Below are 18,736 nucleotides of genomic sequence, written 5' to 3' on the forward strand. Positions count from 1 at the left end.
TAGTTTCTAATAATAAACGATATTATATCAAAAGCATATACAAGAGCAAGCAACAGTGGCATTACAACTCTATAATAGCTACCTGGAAAACTTGGATCTCTCGCACTGTCAAGCGTAAAAATTGTATCGAACAACTAGGATGAATGGTTTTTCTAGCATTAGCATAACTGATAAAAATCCCATACTACATTAAAAAAAAAAATTCTATAATAACCATTCCCAAGCGTACTGCAACTTTATCCATTTATATGTCTGCTGCAAGGAAGTTACCGGACAGTGCTACCTGCATGAAAATAAATAGTGACTTATGCAATAAAAGATACCATCAAAGAAATGACACCACCAAACAGTTATAGGCCTCATTGACTAAACCTTTTTAGAAGCACTTATAGGAGAATAAAATAAAATAAAAAATTAAATAAGTTTCTTTATAAGTTAAAATTAGTTTATATATAAGTTAAAAACAAGATTTTGAAAAAAATTAATAGGAGAAAGCTTCTAGAAATAGAGAGATAGAGGGAGAGAAAGTACCTTCTCGCCCAATTTGAAGGCAGGCAGTCCCTTGTAAGGGCAGGTACTGCACCTAAAAGCATCCCCGAGCCCACACTGCAGACCAAAGACAACTTTGAGAGCAATGCCAATTATGGGAGAAAATTCTGAAATCCTATTAGAGGACTGATTGATATAATAGAGGGTGATTATTCATAAATTGTAGCTCATAGATACTAGCCATGCTGATCATTTCAAATTAATTTTAGACATCTTGTTTCATCAATGCTGGAATGTTGATCAAAATTAATGTTCAATTTAGCTTTGGCTTTACAAATAAGCACTGTAGGCAAGATATGAAATACAGGTGGATTTATAACCTAAAACAAAAGTTCTTCCTCAATAGGTGAGCTTGGCTACACGAATTTATATAGTCATTTAAAAATCATAACCAGCTTTCGTAGCTAAATTGAAAGAAACGGCAGTAGGACATTAAGCACTTTTTCCATTCATAAGCCTTTAAATCCATATTCCTGAGCAACATGCAACAAGAAAAGAAAGGATTTATGATACAGCACTAGCTCTACTATTTCATGAAATTTAATTTACCTGGCATGAAATGGGGGAGGGGTTATTTTAACCCTCCTGTGCTTCTATATACCATCTAAACTAAACAAGATAGCTATCTAACCAAACAATTGTAGAACTATTAAACAGTTTAGAACTTTTTACCTAACATGTGCAGAAAGCAAAAGTGAATTCTTATTGAAAACAGCCTTAGAAAGCATAAGTAGTGCAAAAGAAAAAAAACATACATTGCCACAAGCTGATTGAGGATTATTAATCTGTTCTGCTGTCAATCCTAACTTCAATACTTTTTCCTCTTCTTCAGCCCTCCCACAAGTGCAATTTTTGCAGGCTTTTCTTGTACTCCCAATTTCACAATCACCTATTGCATAAACATGTCAAGCCAAGAGCCTAATATCACACAAATACTAGTTGAGAAACGTCAACTTAAAAAAGTGTTCCTTACCAGGTGGCAGCTGGGGTTTCTTTAAATCTTCTTCAGTTAAAAGACTATCTTCATCAATCAGATCTGAATCAACATCAATTTGCATTTTAGGTGAACTCTTAATCACCTTCTTTAGTGCAAAAGACGAACCAATTTTCCATGAAGGCTTTTTAGCTATGATCTATGTGCAATACAAATCATATTGATAATTAGAATTTGTATGATGGGCACAACAGTTAATTAGAAAAGAAAGAAAAAGAATAAATTTTGATGACTCATGGCCATATTTCACTCATCAGGCAAACGGAGGACAAATTGGGCAGAAGAAAAAAGAAGATTAACTGAAATTAATGATTGTGCTCAGTGAAAAAACATTAACTTGACAATAATAGTCGCTAAATACCAGTAGAATGGGTTTCAAGACACATGTCAGACTATTATTCAACTTGTCTGACCTAACCAAGCATAAAACAATAAGAAAATGATGAATTGAGATGCCAGAGGAGATACCAGTTAATGAAACTTACCCCAGTTGATTGTAAAACTTGTGTTTCTGAAAACCCAGCCAACAATAACCTGTTCTCAAGATCAGATATTATCTGCAATGACAACGGGGGAAATAATTAGATCATGCAGAAAAACAATATAAATTCACTCAGGCATATTCTAAGTTGTTATTACCTTATCAAACGAATTCACAGAAGACTGAGAAGACTTGCGAATAAGAATTGTACCACCTACTTTTAACACTCTAAGGATTTCTTGAACCAGTTGGTCCACAGGACAATCAATTGACAGCCAGATTAAAATCACAAAATCAACAGATGAAGAATCTACCGGCAACTTGCCTGAAATTTGCAACAATAGGTGATAAAAAATGGTTTCTTCAGCTACAATTCAATAAAAATGATATAAACACAACTGGGAAATTGAGCATTTGCAAGGGAAATTTCAACTTCCATCCAATTTTTTTCCAAGAAACAATAACTATGGGTTGACCTATGTTTAGAGGAATCAGAAAAATACAGGAAGGACTGCCTATTTCCAGTTTTCTTGCAGTTCATGCATTTCTTTGCCAAAACAAATGGTTGAACCAGTGGTCTGTAATAGATCCTAAGTTGAAGTAGCTAATATAAAACATTGAAATTTATCCCATTTACTGTAACAGATAAACTAAGCAAACAAAAAAAAAAACTGGGCAAGTGACAAAGAAGAAAAGAAAATCCAAACAACGTGACATCTTTACTCACAAGTTACTGGGCTGTAAGTTATACATAATAAATTCATCCTGAAGCAAGAAAGATCAACTAACAGAAATATACAACATCTAACAAGTATAAACAATGCATAATAGCAAGTATGTATCCTTTCTTACCTAGATTCCCTTTTATTTTCTAATGTAAATAAAAGAAATATAAAACATATATAGACTAATGGTATATAGCAATACTTGGTCTTTCCATGGTAAATAGAAGTGTCAATGTATACATTTCTCTGAAAAAGACTGGCTTATCGTATTGAAAGATTGTATAAATGACATGTAAAAATTCTTTCTATAATAAGCATAATTTAAAATCAAAATTTTCCTCAATAGATGAAGCATGGTTATGCTTGGATTTCTTAATTGAATGAACACTTAATACCCTTGAAAGAACCACCAACTTGAAGTATTAAAAATCATAATCACAAGTCATCTGTTATCACTTATCATGCATGCACATCCATTGGCATTTCAATTTATTCAATAGAGTTGGACATGAATTCCAGGAAAAAGGAAGTTTAACTCTGATTTTTAAGGCACTAATTCAAGCTAATATGTACAGTAGCCTAACTGGTATATTAACTCACTTGAGTGCAACCTCTGAACATTACATGACAACAGCATCTGATAGCAGAATTCCTCCAGAGGAACATAGTTAATCATTGTTTACAAAATTGCAATAAACATATTTTGCTTTGGTAAAATTTAGTTGAGTAAAATGTTAAGGGATGTGAAAATACAATTCATTGAGTTTCACTCAAATTCATTCTATAAAATGAGTAAAGTAACCCCCTTAGACATATTCTTATGTGAAACCCACAGATTATCATAGCACATACGAGCACAAACACACAAATGCAATTTAAGGTTCAAGAAAATTACTTAAGAGGGTTGCAGATGTAAGAACTAAAGGATCCCATTGCTCAATCCCCTCATTTCCAAGCTCTCTAATTGCATTAAACACTTGACTGATGGGAAGAACTGCCCCATCTGTACATGCCAACACAGCACCATGTGTCTTTGCACCATCCTGCAATATTCAAAAAGTTGAGTTTAAAATGTTTTTGCACCATCCTGCAATATTCATCATCTGCCTCCTAAGTCTACTTTCTAGCTGTGTGCCACAACGGGTAAGTAATCTATGATGCATTTGTTTAAATATGGTGCGAGATTGGAATTATTAGAAGAATCTGTGTAATTGAGGAAGCTTGAGACAGATTGCACACACTAACTTATAAGCTAAAAAGTGTCTTAATATAACTCTCTTATTGCTCTTCAAACCTGTCCATCAAAGTGAACGAATATTTGATTTTAATTTATTGCACTCTCTACGAAAGATTAAGTCCCCTTACAGCTGCGATTATTCCTTTCCTTTGTTCAACTAGCTGGTTTCTCAATAGCCTTTCAACATCAACATACCTCCACAATGAGATATTACACGCTCAATGAAATAAGAATCAACTTGTCAATTGCACTCCTATCTTTTTAGGTTACAGAGACATACATGTGTTATCTTCCCCCAATACTAGAATATAATTGCTCATATCATATAAATATCGCAAGATGAAAATAAAAATTGGTATAATTTCAAGTATTCCCAAAACAACACTAAGCCGACTTCAAAACGAGACGTTAATCAGATTCCATCGAACACTAGAAGGAATTTTTTTAGCCATCGAAATTGATTTCGTTAGATGGAAAACTCAAATCATAAGGGAATTAAAGCGTTGGGGAAGGAAGTGTGAATGCAATATAGACCTAGGAATAAAAGAAGAAAAAATAAACTAAAATCGTGATGAAGCGCAAAATCTTGTTATGAGAGAAAGAAAGAGAAAAAGGCACTAACCATTCCGATGGGAAGCAAAAGCGACAGCACGAAATCGAAGGAAGCTTGAAGACGAAGGCTGAGTTGCCGACTGCAGAAATTAAACCAACAGAGCGACCGGTGCGGCTTTTATAGAGATCTGCACATGCAAATCACGTGAGGGTTATAATTAGATAACAATGTTATAAAATACTGGTCTGAATCTTAAGTTGAATCGATTATGCATTCGACTCATTTTAAATTAGATTGAACTGGTCAATTTTTTGATTCGACCAATGAATCGATGAGTCAAATCGATTCAACTATAATTTTTAAATTTTTTTTTAAAGGATCACAAATCACAAAAATAACAATGAGAATTGAATATGTTAATAAAAAAACAAAGAGTCTTATTAAACATAAGAATGACTATTTTTTCTAATGTATTTGTTTATAATATATGTAACTTAAATTTTTTTGGTACAACAGGAAGTTAAAGAAAGAAAGTAAAGGAAAGAAATAAAATAAGAAACAAATCACGGAACCCCAAGACATGCAGATTACGTGATGGACAAATTATCTAACATCAGAAGATCAAGTACGTTATTTGGTGGTATATCCCAGTTCTCATCCCAGTCCTCATCCCAGTCAGCTTTTGTTGTGTTCCAACTTGCAAGTCTATCTGCGACCTTATTGGCATCTCTGTTTATGTGAACTATGGTGGTGAACCAGCTTTTCCTCAAGAGAATACGAATATCCTCAATGGTTCCACAATGTTTATGACGGTGACTATGGTCCTCCTTCTCTAAGGGGAGCACTTTAGTAACTTCCAAGCAGTCTGATTCACAAATAATATGCTTCCAACCCTTTTCCCAACATCTAGAAAGACCAGTCTTGATAGCAAGCAGCTCGGCTAGAATGTGGTCTCCCTTCCCAGCTGTTTTGGAAAACCCATAAAGCCATCTTCCAGCGCAGTCCCGAACCACCCCACCAATACTCATCCTACCATTAGATACATTAAAGTTGCCATCCACATTCAGTTTCAAAAACTGATTCTATATATGTAACTTAAATAACTTTTATAATATATTATTAATTTTAAATTATATATTTAATAATATAATATCTATGTAGATATTACATATATTATTTTATGATATCAATTAGAAACATATTATATATGTACATATTATTTATATTTTTAATTTATATTAATATACAGTTTAACATGTAATTTTTTATGTATTTTTTTATACAAAATAAAAATAAAGATAATTTTAAATAAGATAGAAATTGAAATTTAAAATAGGATATGAATCTATTGAAAATTATAAGTAAAATATATTTAACATGAATATTTTTTAAAAAAATTTAATAAAAATCGAGTTATGTGATTCAATTAATGACCAACCGGTTTAACCTTTGATCCACTAACCTAGTACTCTAACCGGTTTGATGACCGGTCTAGTTTTTAAAACTATGATTTAAACAATATAAAGTTGACCCATTTTTATCAAAATATAACTAAAATAAAAATAAAGGTTTAATTATTTTTTCTTATAATTTTAAAATTTTTACTTTTTTAGTTCATATAATTAAAAATATTTTATTTTGGTTTTTATACATATTATTTTTATTCTCTTCTAATATTTATATTATGTAGACTTTTTTTTAAATTTTATAAAAAAAAATAGTAATTCAGTTTTTCAACTTTCCCTACCTCAACCTTAACCTTAACATGGTTCATACGAAAACTCTCATTTTCTTATGACTATGTATGAGTATGACAGGAACATATTCACGCATAAGCTGCATGGTTCACCAACTTGGTTCCATGTCGGAGCTGAAACAAGTCCAAGCCATGATCACCAAATCAGGCCTTCAGTCTCACCTTCCCTTCACTACCAAGTTAATATTCTTTTCTGCACTTTCTCCGATGGGAAACCTCTCCCATGCTCACTCCCTCTTCCTACAAACTTCCATGCACAGCTCCTTCCTTTGCAACACCATCATTCGAGCCTTTGCCTACTCTCCCTACCCCCTCCAATCTCTACACGTCTACAACCACATGCAAACCTCCAACGTTGTCACCGACCATTTCACCTACAACTTTGTACTCAAGGCTTGTTCCAAAGCACACAAATTTGTCCAAGAATTCGGCACGTGTGATGAGTTCATCCTTGTCTCCAAAGGGTGTGAAATTCACTGCACGGTTCTCAAACTGGGGTTTCATCAAGACCCCTCTATACAGAACTCTTTGCTCTATATGTACTCCCAATGCGGGTTACTCCATGTTGCCCAACACTTGTTTGATGAAATCAGTAACAGAAGTTTGGCTTCTTGGAACATCATGATATCGGCGTATGATCGTGTCAAGGATTCTGAAGCGGCTGATTGCCTTCTTGAATCAATGCCACAAAGGAATGTTGTTTCATGGAACACTGTGATTGGGAGGTACATTAGGTTAGGTGATATTGAGGGTGCAAGGAGGGTGTTCCATGGTATGCCTGAGAGGGATGTTGTGTCATGGAATTCTATGATTGCTGGTTGTGTGTCTGTTAAGGATTATGCAGGAGCGTTGGAACTGTTTTCTGAGATGCAAAAGGATGAAGTAAAACCGACGGAAGTAACGTTTATTTCAGTTCTGGGTGCCTGTGCTGAAACTGGTGCTCTGGAAATGGGAAGCAAAATACACGAGTCTCTCAAAAGGTGTGGGCATAAAATTGAAGGGTATTTAGGAAACGCCCTTCTGAACATGTATTCTAAATGTGGGAATTTGAGTTCAGCTTGGGAGGTATTTAATGGAATGAGGATAAAACCTGTGAGTTGTTGGAATGCTATGATTGTTAGTTTGGCTGTCCATGGTTACTGCGAGGAAGCTCTGCAGTTGTTTTCAGAGATAGAACATGGGTTTCGTACTGTTAGGCCGAACCGGGTAACATTCCTTGGTGTTTTGATTGCTTGTAGTCACAAGGGTTTGGTAGATAAAGCAAGATGGTATTTTGATCATATGGTGAAGAAGTATAAAATTCTGCCTGATATCAAGCATTATGGTTGCATGGTTGATCTTTTAAGCAGATTTGGTTTGTTGGGAGAGGCACATCAGATGATTAAGACTGCTCCTTTCCAAAATGGTGGCATTTTATGGAGAACATTGCTGGGTGCTTGTAGGACACAAGGTAATGTGGAGTTGGCTAAGGTGTCTTTTCAACAACTTGCCAAATTGGAGGGTCTAACAGATGGAGATTATGTGTTGTTATCTAACATTTATGCTGAAGCTGAGAGATGGGATGAGGTTGAGCGAGTCAGGAGTGAAATGATTTGCTTGCATGTTCCCAAGCAAGTTGGGTACAGCCAAATCGATGTGACTGAATCTGATAAGCTTTCTGAACAAACTATTGGCCTCCTCCTGAAACTTGATATTTCTTAGCTTTGTCCATATTGTGGGGACAGTCAAAGACTCTGGTATGACTTCATTTCTTCATGTGATACTGTTACTCTTGTTTATTTTCATCTTTTATAGAAAAACTTAAGTGAGTGTAATTTGCGTTTACTCCAAAATCTGAAAGGATTAGAACGTGTTCTTACCTGTTAATCCTGTAGTTTTATAAAATTCCATTTTGTTTCTTGAGTACTGATATTTTTTCTGCTTTATTCTCCAGTTTATGATTGGATGCAATTTATTCCCATCTTGTTTATAAGGACTAGAATACATTCAATCGGATAGTAAGGAGGTTAGATTGAAAAATAAAAATTAAATTAAACGAATGTGAATAACTCTCAGAGACTTGAATTATACTAAGTTTGCTTTCTGGTAAATTGCTTTATGTTCGAAGTTGGCTGCAGATGAGGATGAGTTTTATATCCCATTTTCTTTCATCGGAGAAACAGTAATGTCGTTCCCATACTTCTTAGGCACCATGAAAGGAATCTAAGCTTAAATTAGAAAAGGATCCTGAAGGGCTTGCACCTAATCTCGATCTTAATCCACCTAACTAGGAAGGCTCTTTTGGGAACATATAAAGATGATTCAGGAGGTAAGTGACGCACATGCTAGTGGTTTTCTGTGGCATTTTCTTTTGTTATATTGTTACTTGTGCTCTTATATACTTATGCTCTACATTGGTAATTCTAACAGAATGTCACTTGAATATGGAGGTTCAATTACATCAAGAGTAATGTGTGCTACTCCAACATCAATGACCATTGTGATTTGGCTAGCATCGTTCACATGAATTTAGAGTTCTAGCTGAAGTCCTGACAGCTTAAATGGCATATCAAGAAATTGACCATGGCAAAACAGTGCTTACTTCATAGTCTACACAGTACTGGTAAATGTTCTTAAAAATCTGATCCAAGGTATAACAAGGTTCCAAGAAATGAAAGAGATGCCTTGGAGTGCCATCCAATATGCAAAGAATATGCTGTTGCGGCAAAAGTCATCTTCTGATCCAAGAGAAGAGTAACGACATGTAATCTTCAAAACTTCCATTTGAATCAGGGAGATCGCTCGAGACAAGATATTTATCTTGTTATCATTTTTCTCCTCTCGTTTGCTAGAGATTAGGTTTCTTTACTTGAAAGCATTGTATCAGAAGAGTTACACCACGCTGAAGAGCAAAGACTAAGGTGGGTGTATTGGATTAGAATTTTAAAAGACTTTTTTAGTTAAAAAAAATCCTGCGGATTTTAAAAGACTTTGCAGGATTTTCATGACTTTTAAGATTTTGCAGGATTCTATCAGACTTAAAATCAGGATTTTAATAGATTCTGCAAGACTTTTAAATCAGGATTTTAATGGATTCTGTGGGATTTTGTGAATTTTGTAGAATTTTCGTGGATTTTTGACATTTGATAAGATTTCAAAAAAAATTTCATACATTCAAATTTAAAAAGAGTCAAAAACAAAAAATAAAAAAAAAATAATAATGTCTAGATAAATAATAATAATAATAATTCTCCATATCTTATCCTCTTAAATAACATTCACCCACATATCTATAACTATACTAGTCCTCTAAATATTAGCGTCTTTTCGCTCTTGCTCCTGGGTTTAAATAATAGGTTCAAAAAGTATGATCTTCATTAACTGGTAACGTTGGAGATGAAGGTTCATCCATCGCTTTAATTGGAAATTCATCAGAACGATATTCTTTATGTAGAAAGTTATGTAATGTTGCACATACTAACACAAGTTCTACTTGTGTCTTAAATAAAAATGGAGATGCTGACTTAAAAATTGTGAACCTTGATTTAAAAATACCAAATATTCTCTTGATCACATTCCTTAAAGACGCATGACGAAGATTGAACAATTCTTTCTCATTTTCAAGGTCATTACCCTTACCTGCAAAATCTTGTAGATGATATCTTACACTTCAAAATAGAGCTAAAAATTGGCGTCGATTAATTCAAAAAAAAATATTTACCTAATTACATATGCAATATATATAATATTAGTATAATAATAATAATTATAATTATTATTATTATTTAAAGAATATAAGCATTTAGATATATAGAATATATATATATATATATATATATATATAAATTATTTTAATTATATATTATATGATAATTTTTAACGATATTTATAAATGTAAATTATTCTAACAAACATTTTAACAATATTTCCTCTTTTAAAAAATAAGCTAATGAAGGCATAAATCTTAAATCCTAAAAAATTAGATACTATAATGTCTTATGTTAATTTTTTTTAAATATAAAAAAGTCCTAATTTCACAATATAAAAATAAAAATAAAAATTCATAGTAAAAAAAATAAAATAATTGTTGAGTCATAAAAGGATGAGGAATAAGAGTAACAAACTTAAGGAAAAAAGAGAGATCGCAGTTTTTATGCTAAGAGGGTTCTTCCCCCAACTAAGATCTATTTTCATCTTATTCTACTCACAAAAACCCTAACAAATTCATCTTATATATATATATATATTATAGAGATTATGATATCAATTTCATCTTTCACCTTTTTCTTTTCTTGACGTGTGTTATAAAAAAATTGTCACTTAAAAGTTAAAATTTCAAGCATTTTTTTGTGTTATATAAAAGAACAAATTCAACTACATAGTAAAGAAGTCAATTAAAGAGAACAAACAGAAAAATAAAGCAAGTCAATGACACTATCATTTACATATCTGAGTTTCACAAAATAGGAGAATAGGATGAGAACAGTACTATAATATTATATATAAGCAATGAACAATAATACAGTATTATTAGCAGATAAAAAATAGAGAAGACAGGAGCATAGAAAAAAAAAGATGAAAAACTCACTTGAAAATTCTTGAAAAGTCACTTCAAACAATCCTTTAAAATCCAATGGGTTTGGATGAGATTGTTTTATGAATTTGGTATTTATAGATAACACTAGAAAGTCCTTCAAAATCTCTCACACACAACAATCATTTAAAATCCTTATATTTTTTAATACCAATGGATTGTTTTTAAGTTGTAAAAAATCTCAAATGAATACCAATGAATTTTAATAGACTCTTTAAAAAATCTTGAAAATCCAGATTGAATACCACTTGATTGTTTTTAAGTGACATAAAATCCTGATTGAATACCAATAAACTTTTTTACTCAAAAAAAAGTCTTTTTTACTCAAAAAAAAGTCTTTTTTACTTGAAAGCATTGTATCAGAAGAGTTACACCACGCTGAAGAGCAAAGACTAAGTTTTGAATGATGCTTACTACATGACTAATGAATATCATATCATTGTCAAAGTATAATTTTTTATTAAAAAAAATTACAAATTTACAATGAGAACTTGTTACTCGCGCTAATCTTGGGGAATGGTTGATCAATCCTGTAAAGGTTGATCATTGCTTAATCCTGTAAGGACTGGAGAAATGTTAACGAATATCTAAAGAATTTTCAAAATGCTCGTTCGCAACAAAATTTTAAAAGAATCTCAGGCAGGTAAAACATATGTCTTCAAGGTAATATATTTTCTTCAAATATAAAGAATAAATTTTATTAGAGAAAGAAAAATATATAACTACAAAAGATTAGAGAATAAGAAGCCCTCAACAAAGACAATACAAAAAAGGAAAATAAAAATAGAGACAAATAACAAGAGTTACAGACCATGTACAACAACTAACATTTCCATTTTTATCTAAAACCTTCATTATATCACTCCCCGTGACAAAGCCAGCCACAACTTTATGTCAATTATATGCCTACGGCAAGGAAATTACTGGACAGTGCTACCTGCATAAAAGTAAAGAATGGCTTATGTAAAAAATGCTACAGGCCCTAACAAAGAAATGACACAAAACATCACAGAGGGAAATTACCTTGTAGCACAGTTTAAATAGAGGTAGACCCTTGTAACAGCAGAATGAAATCTTCACAAAGAGCATATCACAAAATATGCAGAGAATTGTACGTTCTCATTGTACAAGTCACGCTGATCGCAATTCAAACCAATCTTAAATATTATTGTTCCATCATTGTTGATTAAAATTAATTATTATCGCAGCTTTCAATATAAATAATACTGAAGCGACTACATTTTTTAACTGCAATATATGAAGTTCTAATACAGTTTCAGGCATTTAACACAACAGCCGGATTTAGAAGAAAACTTTTTGTACTTGGTGGGTTTGGTTTCATGTATAAAAAGAAACTCATTTTAGAATTGCAAATTCAGCCAAGCTTCAAGAGCTAGACTGAGGAAAATAACAGTAGTAGAAAATTTATTGAGCTATATGTTAAAAAAAGGAAAGCCTTTATGATGCATCACCAACTCTTAGCTTTGGATTTGTTAAAATACTCCTAAAAGTGTAGAAGCTTGGTAAAAGACTTTTTTAAAAAAAAAACAAGTAGAATATTAGTAAACATGCTTGCAAACTACACTCCTATTGTTAGAATGAGTATTCTAGCAAGCTACAACTTGAATTTGTTAAAATATGGCCAAAGGTGTTGCTTACTAATCAACTCCTTCCAAAAAAACAAATGGAAGTATATTATTAGCCCTCCAAGGCTCCAACTGCTAATATACTCTCACTTGTTTTTTAAAGGACTATGATAGATCCAAAAGTGTAGTTTGCAAGCATACTACACATAAAAAATCAAGTTGGAGTAAATTAGTAGTCCCCTATATGTATATGGGGACTTATCAAGTGAGAATTGTTCTCAGTTGTTATCATGAGAAAAACAAATTTTAATGATACAATTATACATAGATGGCAAAGATTAACTTGTCTCATGAGAACAGTTCTTACCGGATAATGATATGCCCTTAAAATGCACAGAAGCAAAAATGAATCATGAAGGGCACAACCACAGTCCACATATAACATAAACAAACTATGTATTGCACAAGAAAAAGAGGGAAAAAAAAGGACATACATTGTGGCAAGCTGATCGAGTATTATTCATCTTTCTGCAGTCATCAATACAGGTGAAACGACAGCTCTTATGACAGATACAAAGCTTCTAAATAATCATCAATGTAAGCTAAGCTGGGCCAGTGGTCTGTACGAATGCGAACTAAAGTTGAAACATCACCAACTTCCATTTGGAAAAGGAGATGGAACCGTGGAGGAAGAAATATTAAAACATGCAAACAACCCAGGTTTCTTTTTCTGCTATTGCTAATAGCCCCCTTCTCATACCCTTCATCATTGTAAGTAAGACAGAGTGGAGCTGTATCGTGATTAGTAGCAGAAGTAGCATCAGGAGAAGCATCTTCCAAAATGACGTTCTGAATGATTCCCCCTTCCCATATGGCATCAATAAGTGGCTCCCCACTCACACCTACAACAAAGCGTGCCAGATGGCGCTCAGTTGCCTGGATCAAAGAGGTTGCAGGTACATCAAGAAGCTTGACAGATTGAGTTCCACTAATGGCAGCAATCCCTTTGCCCCCTTTCAATTGAAAGGTCTCCCGGCCAGTGCTGGAGGATGAGCCACATGCCTCCCATAAAGTATTGAACAAGTCAAAGTTGTATCGAGGTATTTCATCTTCTGGGATGTCTGACGGGACAATAGCCTTGAGAAACATGTCTTCTATGCCTACTGTAATTCCTTGAAGTTGACCTTGGATGATTTGACCATTTTCTGCATTTGTTTCAATGTGAACATCAACTATACCTGGTGTGGGTTCTCTGGGCTCCAAATCAATCACAACAGTAGCTCTATATTTTTCCTCTTCCCTGGAATCATTTTCAACACCGACAGGAACAATACTTAGGGAGGCATTTTGAGATGCAGGATCTTTATTGTGAGGTTCACCGAGAAGAAAAGGTATACGATAAGATGGAATTGACCCATATGGTGCAGATGACGAAAATTTTAACACAGTAGCATATATAGCAGGAAGTGCATCAATCTCTTCCAAGGATGTGGCAGTTTTATCTATTCCCAACATGCGATTGAAACTACTAGATTCAAACCTCAAACTGCATGATATTCTAACTTTTAGACCTGGCATATATCTGAAGTCCGGAACACAGGAAAAGTACTTCCTTAATGTGTTCAAAATTTCTGCAACTTTAGAATCCATAACACGGAGTGGCTCTTGTGGTTGATTTATTCTTCCAGTTTCAGGGATGATCTGTGCATCGGAACTGTCAGACAATTCCTTTTCCTCAACAGGGGGGTCAAGATCTCTGATGCCCTCCAGATAAGCAGGTTTACTGTTACTTCGAACTAAATTTGACAATGACATAGACCAAAATTGTTTGACTAGCAATGGGACAAAACGCTCAAGGTGAATACAGGATGATAAGTTTTTAAATGTCTTGAATTTCTGAGAAGGTCTAGGTGACTGAACGTTGAAAAATGAGGTTGGGTGTGAAGATGGTGAAATTCCAAGAATCATATCTCCCAGGTTCAGAATGTCTCTAAGCTTCTTCCCTGGAATGCAGACCAGCATTCGCAAGTAGATCCTGCAAAATACCATATATCAGCACAGACAGGTGATTGCCTTTGCAGGCCCTCTGAACCTTCCTTAGCTATCTTTAATTTCAAGAAATAATTCATAAGCCACAGGTGAAGGAGAAAACTGGGAAATAGATTAGGTCAAGAGCAGCAATTGATAATGTAATACCTTGAATTATCACGAACCTCCAAATCAGGAAAATAGAGACATGTGAAAGCAAGTAGATGAGATAGTCTAAGGAACAATCTAGAGCTATGATGGTGCATCAACATAGTTCGGCAAATCCCAAGAGCTCTACTTCCCTGGGACCAAGATTTCATCCCTGTATCTGGGCCATGTTTCTCCACAAGGAAAATCATGAAGTTGGTGAGCAGCTCTAACAATCCACGAGGAGGTATTGTCTGATTTTCAGCAATTCTATCAAATATTGGGAAGCAATAAACCAACTTATAATCCATTCTCACTTTTGGAAGCAAGTGCTCATCAAATTTCTGAAGTAAGCACTCACCCAACCAAGAATGCTTTTGACAGGAGAGCAAACGGTCAACAAAAGCAACGACAACAGGAACCAATCTCCTACTCTCCAACATCAAGTTCACAAGCAAACCCTATAAAACAAAACAAAGAAACTTGAATACATCATGCCAAAACACACAACACTGATGACAGACATGAGCTCTGATCAGCTATTAACCATGGAGTCTGAACTCTTCACACACTAACATACTACGGAACAAAATCCTTTAATTAGAATGCAACATGTAAAATAGAAACACTATTAAGCACCTGCAAAGTGCGAAATATCATGGAGTCCAACAGATTCCTTGTGGTGGAAGGATCATCATCGGAATGAGAGGACGAAGCGATCAAAAACTTATGAAAGGTGCGAAACGCAACTGCGGTCTCTGTGCTCCCGGGAGGCAACCATTTGAAGGAAGAGACACAAACAAGACCATCTTCAAACAGCTTCACCGGATCAACCAACTCATCAGAATCACCTTTCAGCCTCAAGACACAAGAGCAAAACACAAGAAGGTCAAGCTTCAAGGCTTTCAAAGCCAGAGGATCAAACAGAGCCGGGTAAAAGGTGGAGCACAATACAAGAGAGGGCTTCGCCTTCTCGAAAACCAATCGATTGAAACCCAACAACCAGTGCATAGCCAACAAGCGAAACACCAAATAATGCTGAGCCTCTCTCGAAATCAACAAAAGCCTGCGAGAAACCTCTCCCTCTTGACCATCAAACGCATCCGAGAAACGCAAATACATGCTCAAAACGACATGGCACAGAATAGGATCATACGAATGAATCATCCCGAAGAACTGCACCTTCAGCATGGAAGGTTGCAGTTCCAACGCCACAGCCACGGGAATTATCATAGACACAAACTCCATCATCCCGCAAGGAGTCATCACTTGCGGCCACTCCAGCAAAAACGCCATCGCCCTCCTTAACTCCTTCACATTCAAACCCGAACCTAAATCCGAGCCTGAACCCGAACCCGAACCCGAATCCGTCACGCACTGCGGCGCATTGAAAGGAACAATCGGAACGGAAGTGTTGAGAATGGAGACGCTGAGTTTCCGAGCGACGATGCTGTGAATCACCGAAGTGAAGAGCAACAGATAGCACTGAGAAGCGTGAGTTCGCTCGTTCTGGCAGAGACTCCACAAGTGTCCAACCACATCGGAAAGCAAACCAGGTTTCCACCGCTCCAATTCCCTCAGGCATTCGCACGCGATGCCACGTGTGTGCCGGTCCGAACCGTAATTCGGTCGGTTTATAACCGTCAGCAACAACTCCACCAGAATATTCTCCGTCTGCGCCTCGACCGCGATCTCCTCCGACGCGCAGATGAGAATCGAGGTGGCGGAAACCATGAACTGGTCTTTGAAGGTGGAAGCGGCGACATCGGGAGGCGCGTGGACGACGGTTCTGAGCGCGTCAACGAGACGGTGGAGTTGGTGGTGGTTGGAGAAGAAGGAGAGGGAGAATTCGTCGAGGAATATGAGAAGCTGGAGCTTGAGGGAGAGAGGGAAGTCCTTGCGGAGAAGAGAGGGGAGAAGGAGATCGAAGAGAGGATCCAGTGAGTTCCACTTGAGGTGGACGCCGTTCTGGAAGTCATCGATTAGGGTTTCCCACTCCTGAACTGTCAGAGGCTTCGACGGTGGTGGCGCCGCCGCTTTCTCCGCCATGCCGTTCACGCTTCGGCGTTGCTGCTCTTCGCTTACATCAAGATACTCGCACACACGCGCACACAACACGTGTTTCACTCACCCACACCGGGCCGGGTTCGTTTTGGGTCGGACTATGTTTCCAGCGGCCCAGCCCATTCTCTGTTGGTTTGGATCGCCAAGTCCAACCCATCCATAAAATTCTCAAATTCACGCAACACAACACTCTTCCTTTTTTGCCAATACTCTTTCTCAGTTCGATCGTCTTGAATCGTTACCACTTTTCAGGTGTGTTCTGCTACTCAGATTTGTCTATAAGCTAGAAATTAGGTTTATATGTTATATGGTATGGAGATTTAGTTCAACTGCATCATGTTTTATTTCTAGAAGGTAAAATAATATTCTGAATACTATTTGAAGTTTTATGCCGTAGACTTCAATTATATATATATATATTTATTATTTATTTATTTATTTTCATGATATGTTTTAAGGAACAGTGAGACAGAGAAATTAGGAGACAAGAATATTTCAACCTGCTAGTTGGTTGCATTATGTTAGTTGTTTTTTCAAAATGTGTAGGCAGTGTTATTTGGTAATAAACGATAGACATTTTAGTATTTTAGTTATGTCTTGGTCCAGGAGAATATGTATTGTTGGATTTGAATGCATTTGCTTAAATTAAGATTTAAGAGACAATGAGACAAGTGGTCCCTTAATTGTATTTGGAAAGCTTGAGAGCAGATAGATACATGGAAGAATATAACAAGAGCAGCATGAAGAAGGCAAGGTTGAACTCTTTGCTGACAACCTTGCTAGATGATCCTGTACTTTCTGATGTCCCCATGAACCCAACTTTGGCAGATGTTGACACTCTCATCAGCTTTGAACTGGGTAGTGCGATGCGCATTTCTGTCTTGAAATTGGATGGAAGTACATTTGGTAATACTCACATTCCCAACATCTTTTGGAAATTTAAAATTTAAAGCTCTGATTCACTTGTTATTTTGGTGGTGTTAGATGTGACGGTAATGAATTCAGCAACAGTCAAGGATTTGAAACTTGCCATTGAGAAGAAGGTAAATGACATGGAACAATCCAGCATGGGTTACCGCCATATTTCTTGGTGAGTTACAGATTTCTTCTTCTCTTTAGTTAGTGGAATTTGCTAAGAATGGTATAATATTTAATTTAACATTAGTTCATCTCTGGAAATCCTGATTTTGTGCAACTCTATATTGCAAAAACTTTATGCAATTGCAGGAAACACGTATGGGCAAACTATTGCTTGTCATGCCACAACAACAACCTCCTCGGTGATAATGAGGCACTTCAAAATTTTGGTGTGCGAAATCATTCTCAGGTTTGCCCATTGTGTTCAGTGTTCAAATGGATTTTTTTTTCTCTTCTTGCTAATTTATTTTTCCCTATGTTATTCTCCTTTTCCAATATTGGAATTTTAAATATCACACCCTTCAAAGATTCGTTCTTCCTATGGCATGGATTTGTTGAACAAATCAGTACTTTTTTGTTCTTTTGTAGTGCCAAGAAATTCCTATATTTTGTTCTTTTTGCTTAAAAATATTTCTATCGTAAATTCTTTAGTTTTTCTTACCTTGTCGGCATATTGAATGATATCTAAAAGAGTGTAATTGAATGGTATTTTATGCCATAAAGGTTGAATTTGTCCACTACGTGTCGACAAAAGAGTCTGGGAGGCACTCGAAGAGGAGAAAGCACCGTTTTTTTCATGGCCTTAACAAGCGTTCCTGATCAAACGAGCCAATGGTGTATAGCATGTTCTGTAAGACTGAAATTTCTGTTGGTTTAGAACAGTAGCTACCTTGTGGAGGCCACTATACACATTATTTTGTTTTATTTTTAAGCAATTACTAAAATATTATAAAGGTAATCGAATGGTTGAACTGATATAAAATAAGAAAATTTAGTTTTATATTTTAACCGCAGCCAAAGGATATGATAAACTTCATACATTGCAAGGACAGACCAGGATGATTGCTAAAAGGATAGTGGGGTTTGTGCACTGCTTATAAACGTAAATTGGTTCTTTTCTAAAGA

General features: G+C 35.4%; 4 protein-coding genes across 13 annotated transcripts; 2 read left to right on the top strand and 2 right to left on the bottom strand.

Moving 5' to 3' along the window:
- On the bottom strand, positions 1–4,740 carry LOC109798285 (Cytokine-induced anti-apoptosis inhibitor 1, Fe-S biogenesi). Its single transcript, XM_020358495.2, has 8 exons — positions 4,609–4,740; positions 3,645–3,792; positions 2,183–2,349; positions 2,029–2,100; positions 1,523–1,682; positions 1,305–1,438; positions 532–606; positions 1–283 (listed from the first exon to the last, which is right to left on the bottom strand). Exons 1-8 carry the CDS (start codon positions 4,609–4,611, stop codon positions 245–247), a joined length of 798 nt encoding a protein of 265 aa, XP_020214084.1. The 5' UTR covers positions 4,612–4,740; the 3' UTR covers positions 1–244.
- A 1,566-nt stretch (positions 4,741–6,306) lies between these two features.
- On the top strand, positions 6,307–9,939 carry LOC109799005 (pentatricopeptide repeat-containing protein At5g15300). Of its 5 annotated transcripts, XM_083062604.1 has the most exons (4): positions 6,307–8,031; positions 8,229–8,300; positions 8,403–8,603; positions 8,705–9,937. In XM_083062604.1, exon 1 carries the CDS (start codon positions 6,344–6,346, stop codon positions 7,994–7,996), a length of 1,653 nt encoding a protein of 550 aa, XP_082918730.1. In that variant the 5' UTR covers positions 6,307–6,343; the 3' UTR covers positions 7,997–8,031; positions 8,229–8,300; positions 8,403–8,603; positions 8,705–9,937. The 5 variants fall into 5 exon arrangements, with proteins under 5 accessions (XP_082918730.1, XP_020215062.2, XP_029127155.1 ...); XM_020359473.3 differs by having other exon boundaries at positions 8,229–8,603; positions 8,705–9,939; XM_029271322.2 differs by lacking the exon at positions 8,229–8,300 and having other exon boundaries at positions 8,705–9,935.
- A 1,611-nt stretch (positions 9,940–11,550) lies between these two features.
- LOC109798291 (AP-5 complex subunit beta-like protein) lies at positions 11,551–16,678 on the bottom strand. Of its 3 annotated transcripts, XR_003804130.2 has the most exons (5): positions 15,269–16,678; positions 14,651–15,090; positions 12,949–14,489; positions 11,892–12,004; positions 11,551–11,805 (listed from the first exon to the last, which is right to left on the bottom strand). XR_003804130.2 is itself a non-coding variant. In XM_029271318.2 (3 exons), exons 1-3 carry the CDS (start codon positions 16,676–16,678, stop codon positions 13,016–13,018), a joined length of 3,324 nt encoding a protein of 1,107 aa, XP_029127151.1. In that variant the 3' UTR covers positions 11,551–13,015. The 3 variants fall into 3 exon arrangements, 1 of the variants encoding a protein (XP_029127151.1); XR_003804131.2 differs by lacking the exon at positions 11,892–12,004; XM_029271318.2 differs by having other exon boundaries at positions 11,551–14,489.
- Positions 16,679–16,808: 130 nt separating this feature from the next.
- On the top strand, positions 16,809–18,624 carry LOC109798292 (Ubiquitin-like superfamily protein). 4 transcript variants are annotated; one of them, XM_020358508.3, is made up of 5 exons: positions 16,809–16,945; positions 17,300–17,599; positions 17,678–17,783; positions 17,921–18,020; positions 18,335–18,624. In XM_020358508.3, exons 2-5 carry the CDS (start codon positions 17,410–17,412, stop codon positions 18,428–18,430), a joined length of 492 nt encoding a protein of 163 aa, XP_020214097.1. In that variant the 5' UTR covers positions 16,809–16,945; positions 17,300–17,409; the 3' UTR covers positions 18,431–18,624. The 4 variants fall into 4 exon arrangements, with proteins under 4 accessions (XP_020214097.1, XP_020214098.1, XP_020214099.1 ...); XM_020358509.3 differs by having other exon boundaries at positions 16,813–16,945; positions 17,391–17,599; XM_020358510.3 differs by having other exon boundaries at positions 16,813–16,945; positions 17,402–17,599.
- The last annotated feature ends 112 nt before the right edge of the window (positions 18,625–18,736 follow it).

Source organism: Cajanus cajan, chromosome 8, assembly GCF_000230855.2.
Source record: "Cajanus cajan strain Asha chromosome 8, NIPB_CcT2T_4, whole genome shotgun sequence".
In the NCBI taxonomy this organism is placed as follows: domain Eukaryota; kingdom Viridiplantae; phylum Streptophyta; class Magnoliopsida; order Fabales; family Fabaceae; genus Cajanus; species Cajanus cajan.

Excerpts from the sequence above, each read along its gene's own strand:
- LOC109798285 (XM_020358495.2), bottom strand. Across the intron at positions 1,683-2,028 it reads AAGTTTTACAATCAACTGGG|ATCATAGCTAAAAAGCCTTC; the intron begins GTAAGTTTCATT and ends TATTGCACATAG. Across the intron at positions 284-531 it reads CCTTCAAATTGGGCGAGAAG|GTAGCACTGTCCGGTAACTT; the intron begins GTACTTTCTCTC and ends ATTTTCATGCAG.
- LOC109799005 (XM_020359473.3), top strand. The coding sequence starts at position 6,344 with ATGAGTATGACAGGAACATATTCACGCATAAGCTGCATGGTTCACCAA.
- LOC109798291 (XM_029271318.2), bottom strand. The coding sequence starts at position 16,678 with ATGGCGGAGAAAGCGGCGGCGCCACCACCGTCGAAGCCTCTGACAGTT. Across the intron at positions 15,091-15,268 it reads TGATATTTCGCACTTTGCAG|GGTTTGCTTGTGAACTTGAT; the intron begins GTGCTTAATAGT and ends TTTGTTTTATAG. Across the intron at positions 14,490-14,650 it reads GAGGTTCGTGATAATTCAAG|GATCTACTTGCGAATGCTGG; the intron begins GTATTACATTAT and ends GGTATTTTGCAG.
- LOC109798292 (XM_020358508.3), top strand. The coding sequence starts at position 17,410 with ATGGAAGAATATAACAAGAGCAGCATGAAGAAGGCAAGGTTGAACTCT. Across the intron at positions 17,600-17,677 it reads ATTGGATGGAAGTACATTTG|ATGTGACGGTAATGAATTCA; the intron begins GTAATACTCACA and ends TGGTGGTGTTAG. Across the intron at positions 18,021-18,334 it reads GTGTGCGAAATCATTCTCAG|GTTGAATTTGTCCACTACGT; the intron begins GTTTGCCCATTG and ends TATGCCATAAAG.